We start from the raw sequence: 10,929 nt of genomic DNA, 5'->3' as shown, positions 1-10,929 counted from the left end.
TCCTCCCTGGCGCAGCCGTGTGCACTGTGGTTTTAAGTTCAAGGCCCGGGTTCGATTCCCGCCGGGGGCAATTCATAATTTCTTGGTCTGGTGGGAGGCTTCAGCCGTGGCTAGTAACCACCCTACCCTACCCTTGTAGTTGAATAAAAAATAGACAAACTCGCTTGTCTGTACGGTGGTAGTGGCTAGGTACGACCGAAGCCTCCAAGTAGCTAATACCAAATTATAAATTCAATTCATTTAAATAAATTTAATTAAGACCACATCGCTCACTACTTTGTCGACAGGGCGACAAAATATGGCCAGTGGAAAGTAGTAGGTACATGTCTTGGTATACTTAGTCTTTAATTCTAAAAGTCGAACAAATAAGTGTAAACCGAGGAAATCAGATCATAGACAATGTTATATTTTTATTGTATAAATCGGAAGCGATCATTCTTAGCACGAAAATAAAATAAGAAACATTCTAAATTCACCGAATCATTAGATAGATCGGTTAATCTGTATTATTTATACATAGGTACGAGCTAGCAAGCCGCATCTTACTCTCTCGTACCTACCTATATACAAATACCTCGAATTTCGGGAATTTCATTCATTTTAATTTTGTTTTAGAGCCTGGCTCCGTGGGCTTACTCGGGCGCTATTATCTCAGCCATTTTATCTCCAATGTAATCTTGTTAAGAGGCCCCTAGCCTCCCGCCCCTTCACCCGCAGCCCTCCGTTGAAGCAATAATGCTGAAATCCCCGGTTTTCGTAGCTTATACTAAGCCACGCGTTACGTAATAAGTGACTGGGTCGACTTATTATTTACAATTATATCTTTTTATATTATTAAATAGGTTTTATTTGTAACTAATTTATTATTATGTAACTTATTTTAAACGGAGTCGGTAATTTAAAAGATATTTATTTTTCAAAAGAAATACAAGACGCAAATCGCTTAGTTGTGAAAACATTAATATTTTTAAACGTTCATAACGTTAACTCAAGGCATGCTTGAGTTTCTATCTATCTCTTGGTTTTTTCTTATTTTTTTTGCAAATACACTGACCTCTAGTAACTCTAGGTACTTAGTATAATTCAGGTCAGTGAGGACCTAAATGGATAAAATATGACAGTTTCCAACATCTGCCATTTCCATCGTCTTAAAAATATGCCAAGAATAATGAATAAAGACGATACAAACATAGACATTGTTTTTTCAGCAACCAAAGAGTCGCTGCAAAGAGTATAATCTAAAAACAATGAATATAGAGTACTTATAATGCGTTGACTTTGACATTGAAATTAAAGTAGAGTTTTGGATGTCTTTAATTTTTCTTGGTTATTACCCTTTATACACTTATTTTAAAAATATCTATATGCAGAAGTGCTTAGAGAAGTTGCCGAAGGTGGAAAAATGCTGTATATGTATAACGGATCTCAAAGTAGCTGCTGCTATTATTGCAGTTTTAGGCATCGTTAGTAGATACCTCAATTTATTAAGAGTACATTTTTTGGCGATACAATTATTGATTTTAATTGCTAAAATCCCCCACTGAAGCTTTTTTTAGACCGCTCAAGAACAACTACAGATCAACATTAAATCGCATTTGCTACAACGCGATACAACTGCCATATAAAATACAACAGCGCGTTAAAAATAAAAATAAAAAAATTACATTATCTTCTTAAGTATGTATACTAAACTAATTAACAACGGTAATATTACTACAAAAGTGCAATTTACATTTGGCAGTCCATTTAGGCAGCACACGCGGATAAAGCAGCATTCAAATCTTATTATTATTAAAAAAAAAAAAAATATGCCTATATTATTTGCTGAAAAAGTAGCTTTCTATTGGTGTTGGAATAATTGAAATTAGTTTAGTAGTATTGGAGATTTTCCATTATATCCAAACATACAAAAACCATCATTTATTTTTTTATACAATATTAGTAAAGGATTATTTGTATACCGTGAAATTCTGCAACGTTACTAGTCAGTATTTAATTTATTGTGTACCTACTCTAATACTCAATGATTGCAGGTAACAAGTCCAATGGTATCATGGGTGGTGGTGAGGCATATGTACGTGATCAAAGTATCATGCGTGTTGAACACAAACTCATCACGCCCAGATGTTGTGGATATCCTTATGACTAATGCTGTGAGTATTGACATTCAATTGAACAGGTATTATTAATAGTAAATTATATAGGAATACGATATGTAAGACATTTCGATAAAGGAGCTTATTGAGTAGACACGAGCATTTTTTATACATTCTAAAAGATACACAAAAAGTAACTCATTTTTACAAGTTTGTTTGCATGGAATGTAAGTATTTTTGTTCGGTAAACTAAATCATGTTAAGGAACGCAATTTCTCACAATTTAAAAAATACCTGTGTTAAAACCTGTTGCACCATTATTGTTTTTGCTCATCATATCAACCCATTACTGGCCCAATGTAAGGCACGGGTTTCCTCCCACAATGAGAAAGGGTTAAATCCACCACCATCCAGCGTTTTTAAATATTTGGACCTCGGTAACGACAAAATATATAACTCAACTAGCGAACCCCAGCGCCATCTGTCGGGCTAATCCAGGGTGCAACCTAAACGTTTACCAAAAAATTCATTCAAATCGGTCCAGCCGTCTAGGAGGAGTTGACATACACACGCACACAAGAAATATATAAAACTCAATATATTATTAAGAAATGTATCTGTATCATATTTTTCCAAATAAAATTTGATTGATTAATTGGTTACAGCTTAGTTTTGGTTTCGGTGTAAGCTCTGGTCTTGGCTCATCTTGCTTATCGAGCAATGCGACGGGCTCTGAAGAGAAAAGCAAATCCTCATTTAAACAAGTTGTGAGAGGCACCGGCTGGATAGTGCTAATATCAGATGGAGTTTTTGTGATATCTAGTATCCACTTTCTAATAAAAATGTTTAAGGTATTTTTTTTAACTTTCAACTTTAACCTTACACGTGCACTCCTTGTCTGGTGTGAAAAAGAGTTCCTAATTATGTAAAGTGACCCTTTAGGTATGTTTATTTAGTAGGGGTAGCATTAACGTTATACTACTTAGGTACTACTTTGGTTTTACTTAGAGTAGGTATTAATGATACTATTTCTACAAACAACAAGTTATTTATTTAACTTAATATATATAATATTGGCACATATTTAAATAATAACAAGATAATTAATGATTTTTCTTTATTTTTCAGGGCGTGGATAAGCGATCATCATTAATATTCATAATCGCGGGTTTCATATCAATTTTTTTCTCGTTTACATACGGAATGTTGTATGTAGCGGCATGCGTGTATTTGGGAGGATTATTTCCAATTTTCGAGTTCTTTTTTGCATGTTTTGACTTAATAAGTTAGTGCCCATACAATTATTTTTAATTTAACATACCCAAGTCTAGTTACTACTTCATTTAGTATAAGTACTATCTAATTCGATTTATTAACATAAATGATATTTTATGCTAAAGCGATCGTTCACATTGGTGATGCGAATCGTATTCAGTTTTGAGAGGCCAACAATTTTTAGGTATTAGGTATTTACTGTTAAAGAATATTCAGCACGGCGTTAGAAAATTAGTGCCTCGTAGAGCATGTTTAGCCGTCGGTCCCTGTTATTATCACTTGTGATAATAGTCGTTAAAGCCCACAACCCAGCATTGAAGTAGGGTGGTGCTCTAAAACTATGTCTTCTATGACAGACGAGGCCTGTACCCAGCTGTGGGATATAACTAATAAATAATATACGCAGATAAAGTTACAATATACTGTATTTGTGTCCCGACTTCGTTGCATACTTGCCAATTTAGGCCTCTTACTTCGGCAATAAATCTTTAATACTTAATTTCTTGAATTTAATTTTCAGCATGGGTTACTTGGCTTTATTTAATCGTAGTGATGAATGCATACCATCACTATTCACCTCGTATTGCACCAACAGAGAATATATTTTCAAATTTTATCTTTTCCGCGTATCAAACGATACATACATTTATAGCCAATATTTCATGTAGCTTTTGGAGGTATTTTTTCATTTAATTACTATAATTTGTTTAATTTCAGTATGGATCTACTATTTAATGGTGGTGTATTCCTTCAGACAAAAAACGCAGATGCGGTAGAAGACTTCCTACACCTGCAAGACTGTTAGATCCCTAAGAAAATAAACGGGGAATGACTTTTACCTAACTGCTATACAGCTACTTAACAAGAATGTGTCTGTCATTGAAATCTATTGTTAACTAAACCGGCATAAAATGTATTTGTTATCTTCAAGTTGTGTCATTTAGTTTTGTATCATTTGTTAATATAGTTTACATTAAACTAATATTAGTAAAATAAAGAGGCAAAACCTTTATTTTACTAAAATAACTTTCTTCGTCTGCATAGGAAGACAGTGTATTAGGCCTAAACGCACTGGTACCGAGACACTAACCTCAATAAATGAAGGTGAACTATCAATCAAATAGTGGTTTTTTAAATAAATAGATAATACTTTAGAGAAAATACGTGCATGAAAAATAAAGTTTGCCTTAACAGTTAAAAGCTTGTAGACGGCCGATTAATGCAGTGGGCAGCGACGCTGCCTTCTGAGTCCAAGGTTCGATTCCCACAACTTTAAAATTATTGTGTGATCAAACTGAATGTTGTTCAGTGTGGGGGTGTTTATCTGTAGGTATATTATAATTATTTGTGTTAATTATTCATAAAAATATTTATAAGTCCTGTTAGTAGATACCCATAACACAAGCTAGGCTTACTTTGGGGCTAGATAGCGATGTGTGTATTGTCGTAGTATATTTATTCATTAATTATTACTGTATCCCGGTCTGCACGGGTAGCATTGGCAGGAGACAAAAAATATATCCCCTGATTATAAACCTTGTCAAGGGATATAATTAACGCGTCCACCTGCCAAAGATGGCAACAGAAAATAGCAGAAGGTTAACCTTTTATATTATTTGGATATTATTTCCACCAATGCTCGGAGAGTTAGTAAAGCTGTGGGAAGAGATAATACTTCGTACTTTCCCCGGGAGGGAAATGTCTCCTGTCCGTACAGAAGGTCGGTGTTGGTGAAGAAAACCAGGGACTAAGAGAAACTCTATGTGGTGTTCGTATCCTCAGTGTATGTTCGTCCTCTCTTCATTGCATAGAATGAGAGCATCTGTCAAAGTGTGTACATATACACTTGGCAGTTCTCAACATTATTGATCTGTGGTAAAAACTATATCAAATATTATCTCTTCTTAATAACAATAAATAATATTTGCAATATTCTACAACAATAAACTAATTTTAATATCTTCGTGAAACGTGTTGCGAATATTTTAGTAAAATAACCATTTAGCAGTTTGCAATGAGTGTTTTTGATTGGTTACCAAAAGTAAACGAATGTTGTTGGTCGTTATCAAATTTGAAAACGGCCTCTTATCTTATTATACTTTATTCAATTGTGAGCAATTTTAAAGCATCTTTATACTCAAATAAGTCATCTTAAAACTTACTATGTTAATAATAATGTAACTTAAATAAAATTTCTTCAAACTTTAGTTAGTTTTGTAACCGTTATAAACTGTCCATAATGGTATCTGTGCATTGTCAGCTCTATGAATGATAGGTAGACACTCGTACTCATGAGTTAGTTATAAGGCACAGTCCCGGAAAAGATAAGAAGCCGACGAGACGTTTTTATCAAAAATCTAAAACTAAACTTAATTATATTTTGTGGGCAAATGAGAGTGAGTTATTGCGTTGATAGTCGATCTACTTCTCCCGTATAACCAGTGGCGTGCATAGAGGGTATGCACAGGGTATGAAGATGATATAAAATGAAGAAAATCTCCAGTACGAGTTATAAAAAACTAAAGTATAGGCATTGTAAGAGTTATTAAAGTAATTATAACTCGTACTGGAGATTTTCTTCATTTTATATCATCTACATACCCTGTGCATACCCTCTGTGCCACTGCGTATAACACTAGTAGGGAACCAGAGATGCATTCTCTCTCTATATCGATTGTATATATTCTTAATTTTAAATTAAATTTTTCCAGCTTTCATCGCTCGCTGACATATCCACATTACTACATGGCTCTGAATGTATCGATCTCTACAATGCTTCAAGTCCAGTAACAGCACTGTTTGTCATCATGAGCTGGATATTTGTTATAATAGCGACTATCGTCATAGCCGGCTGCTTCATTTACTTGATAGGAATATGTATAGTATGACCCACTTAAAGTATTTATTTTAGATAATATTTCTAGGAACTCTTTCAAACGCATAAAGGATCGGGTCCTACCTATCCTTCGTGTGTTGAAAATTGTACAGGCAGTTATATAAAACTGAGAAGGTCCTTAATATAATGGAACTTTGCGTCTCGTGTCTCATTACCCAAGGCAGAAAATCACAAGGACCGTCTAAATAAACTTATAAGAATGAATTTATAGTTTATGGTGAAAATAAAACAAGTTCATATATTAAATAAGATCATATATTAACTACTGTCCTCGGTGAGGGTGCTCAAGAACTTCACAATCTTGTTCCTCCTTCCCCGTTCCACCATAGAATAGCGTGACACCGTGATCGGTGGCATCGTTATGTGCTTGATATTCCATCAACTCACTAAACGTTCTTAATCAACGTTTCTGATACGTACCGCTAGGATGTGGAACGGCCTCCCGGCAACGGTGTTTCCTGCCACGTATAATTTGAGTACCTTCTAGGCAAGAGTAGCTTAAATAAGCTTTCTCAAGGCAAACGTGCTTCGACCTAGACCTCATCATTGCTTTTTAACGGGCATGATTGTCGTCAAGCTCTGGCCTATCGTTAGTAAAATCATAAGAAAAAAAGACTTATTTTAACATTTTACATTTTACAAGTCACATGAAAAGTAGAATGATTAGAAGTAAGAGATGGACTCTTGCTTCTCTACTTTTCATGTAACTTCCAAAAATGATTTAAATCCAAGCAAATTATTTAATTTTACAGGCTCGTCCATTATTGGCTGATATTTTCATAAGCAGCTTACTACTGAAATCTTTGATTATATTACTGTTCTTTACTATATATCTTATACAGCTACAGTTTACAAAAATTACATTGGAGAAAGTAAAGTTCTTATTCCATCTGTTCATAGATTTTTTTGGTAAGTATAAAAGTTTAAGATCGGTAGACATTTGATACTTTCTATACCGTGAAATTCTATAGCGGTGATAGCGCATTGGCTAGGAGCTCGACCTCACTCTCAGGGGGCCAATTTTGAATCCCAGCACGCACCTCTAAATTTTCTAAGTTATGTGCGTTTTAAGTTATTCAAATATCACTTGCTTCAATGGCGAAGGAAAAAATCGTGAGGAAACCTGCATACCGGATAGTTCTACATAATGTTCTCAAAGGTGCGTGGAGTCTACCAATCCGCACTGGGCCAGCGTGGTGGACTACGGCCTTAACCCCGTCTCAATGTGGGAGTGCTCTGTAGTGGGCCAATAATGGGTTGATGTGAAAAAGGTAAAAGCGCACAAGTGTGAATACCGGAACCTAAAATCGGTTAAATTTTCGGTGAGGATATCAAACAAAACTAACTACAGCGGTTTCGATAATATAAAGGTTCCCTGTAACCATATAAGATAAATGAGAGCGGGAACAGGGAACGTAACCGCTTCTTTGTTTGAGAGTTAAGAGAGTTGATTGACCGTTCGTGATCGATCTAGCGCTAACGGGGACCAGGCGAAAAGCGCGTATGTAGTCCCAAAGATTCTATGACCCCGTACGGGTCTTTATATAATTCTTTTTTGTGCGTGTATAAAAAAACGATTAGATAAAGAGCAGTTTGATATATGCCAAATCTATTTATTTAAACAAAACCCTAAATATGAAACCTAAATAAATATTTCGAATAATTGTTTCAAGCCTTGGTGGATAGGTACCTACACCTCGTTACGTTAGTCCCTAATGTACTTATGTTTTTTTTTTCAGTATGCCTTCACTTCGTCCTGGTAGTAAACACGTACGCAGATGATATGGTGTAGTTTCAACCGATTTCCAATACATAAGAACATTCTCAATTTAATGCGTATTTTTGGTTACCGTATAGGTACCTATAGTTAAATAAGCAATCCATAAAGCAATACCTCCTTAAAGTTAAATTCTTTACATTCTGAAACCTTCCCGCGTTTCTGATAATTTAATAATTATGTATTTAAAACCTTTAATTAAAATGGTATAATAAGAGCGTTGTAACTTGGGTTCATATAGAACCCTTTTTTTGAAGTTAGTTACTAACTGTGGTGAAATAAGTAGTGCTGTGTTACTGTTTTAAGTGTAGATAATTACTTACAATAATTTCGTTTGAATAAAATGTATGACTGTAATTCAAGATTAGAATGTTAAGCAATAATTTCAACCAAAGCTGTAGTTTATTTATCATATACTAGCGTACCCAGCCTGCTTCGCCGGGCTAGATTTTGCTTTATTTTAGTTAAAGAATGAACTAACATCATTATATTTTTTATTTAAGTCTCATAATATATTAAATCATTTATTTCTCTCCGTATTCAAACTCTTCTATACTATTCTCGAGCGGTTGCAGATCATTATCTACACCCATGTACACCCAACAATAGAATATCATCATAATAAATAAAAGCTGTATTTGACAGTTCAAAAATAGGAGTACTCCGATCGTCACCAAACTTTACAGGATTACTCGCCAGGTCAATCCGGAGATTCCCTGAAATCGGTCCTGAATTCAGTTGAAATCGGTCCAGCCGTTTCGGAGCCTATACGGAACATACCCACACACTTTCTCTTTTATAAGTATATATATATTACAATGGTTTAAAAAAAATTAAGTATAAAATTGAAAAGAGGAAACAAACAATAGAAACTTAGTGTTTTTATCCTCTTAGCTTGATACGTAAAACCGAGCTAATACCCCGATAGTAACATATGAAATCATTGCTATACCTACTCTATTAAATTTGGTTACGATAGTAACATGCTAAATCAAGGTATTGGGAGGATTATCAAAAACAATCATAGGCTTTCTTTGTGAAGAAAAATTTGGCTTCATATATATATATATATATATATATCAAAATCTAAAATTCCTGCGCAGTTGTCATATATCACGACCAACGTTTATCCCATTAGTTTCTGGTTAGTATTGTATCAGACATCAGTAGTTTGATGTAAAAAAGTCTCTACAGTATTAAATGTAAAGTTACTTAATGACTTTACATTTAATAATGTAAAGTCATTGAGTAACTTTACAGTCAATTAAATGGATTTATTTGATTGGTTACCGAAAGCGGATAGATTTTGTTGGTTCACGAAAGATTTGAAATGTGCTTGTTACATTATAATATACTTGGGAATGGTGTGAGTTTTTTGCAACATATAATATTAATTAAAAAATGTATGAATAATATAACGTACCCATAGAATATAAATTATTAAGCAACCATAATTTCTTGTTGACGAGTATTCATAAGACTGGTCTCTTGGCCAAACCAGCTTGCAAGGAACTTTTCGAAGTGTTAAGTCCCGTGAGGCTTGCTGCTGAAGTACCTACTCAGATGGAACTTCTTTATATTGGAATTGATTTTAATGTCTAGCTGCTTTGCTTTTATGTTGGGAATATTTTGGGTAAGTACCGTTTGTTTATTTCTGACCCCGTAACTTCGTCCACGTCCGTCTGATAAGTAAATTTATATCATACAAACTTTCATATTTTCTATTTTTTTTTATTCCACTTTAAGAAACCCCGTGACTATAATCTCACCTGGTGGTACGCGATGATGCAGTCTAAGATGGTAGCGGGATAACCTGTTATATAACTGATTAAGGAGTATGGTAGTCATATCCCTAATCGGTTTCTACGCGACATCGCACCGGAACACTAAATCGCTAAGCGGTGCGACTTTGTCGGGAGGATGGTAAGCCACGGCCAAAGTCTCCCACAAGACCAGACCAGAGAAAACTCAAAAAATCCCAAATTGCCCCTGTCGGGAATCGAAACCGAAATCGAATTTTTAATTCACAGCGTTCACCATTGCGCCAGGGAGATCATCATAATTTCTTCATATTTAAGCCCACCACGTTGCATCGCCCGTCTGTTGCTCAGCTACTTAAGGTCGTAACGTGATGGTTAATGGAGAATTGGTTTTTTTTATTTGGCTAAGAAAAGATTCCTCAAAAAATAAAAATAGGCTTCAATGATCCTCAAAAAATAAAAATATGCAAAAATGATTTTAAATATCCAACTGTATGTTAAAGAGATAAACACTAGCTTTATTACTAAAGTCAAAGTCAAAGTCAAATATTTCTTTATTCAAATAGGCACATAGGTGGCACTTTTGATGCGTACATTACATGTAAAATATGACATAGGAGTGAGTTGTTGGCGATAAATAAATTCGTCAACTTAAAACTAAAGCTACGAGGGTTCCAAACGCACCTGGTCTAAGAAGAAGCCCACAACAAACTTAGCCGGTTATTTTTTTTTGTTATCATCATCTCACATTGTCCTTTGAAAACTAATTATACTAGTATTGATTATTATTAATTTACATAATTAGTGGACTAACGCGAATTTCCTAACAGAAAACCCCTATATATAGGGACTATGTGATATTGATTTATTATTATCAGGTTTTGATAATAATCAATCAATATCACAGGAGGAGGAGGAGAGAAGGTAAAGCCTAATACCTACTGGGTTATCCATCCAGTTACCAACTAGTTAGAAGGACAGTTACTCCTAGTTTTAGACCTATCTAGAACCTATCTTATTTAAAACTTATGTTTTATATTTCTTACAGTCGCTTCCAATTACCGCTGACATTTTTATAGGCTGTGCAATGCTTACTTGTTTTATTTCCATTAACTATGGTATATT

The 10,929-nt window shown here is 34.5% G+C and overlaps 1 protein-coding gene across 1 annotated transcript; it reads left to right on the top strand.

Annotated features, from left to right (window-relative positions):
• The first annotated feature begins 1,328 nt into the window (after window positions 1–1,328).
• Window positions 1,329–4,272, top strand: LOC120627122. The gene is made up of 5 exons (XM_039894979.1): window positions 1,329–1,463; window positions 2,034–2,153; window positions 2,762–2,947; window positions 3,225–3,381; window positions 4,089–4,272. Exons 1-5 carry the CDS (start codon window positions 1,365–1,367, stop codon window positions 4,145–4,147), a joined length of 621 nt encoding a protein of 206 aa, XP_039750913.1. The 5' UTR covers window positions 1,329–1,364; the 3' UTR covers window positions 4,148–4,272.
• Window positions 4,273–10,929: the final 6,657 nt, after the last annotated feature.

This window comes from Pararge aegeria, chromosome 10 (genome assembly GCF_905163445.1).
Source record: "Pararge aegeria chromosome 10, ilParAegt1.1, whole genome shotgun sequence".
Classification (NCBI taxonomy): Eukaryota; Metazoa; Arthropoda; class Insecta; order Lepidoptera; family Nymphalidae; genus Pararge; species Pararge aegeria.
The sequence above is the reverse complement of the archived record's forward strand: the minus strand, read 5'-3'. Positions and strand labels throughout refer to the sequence as shown.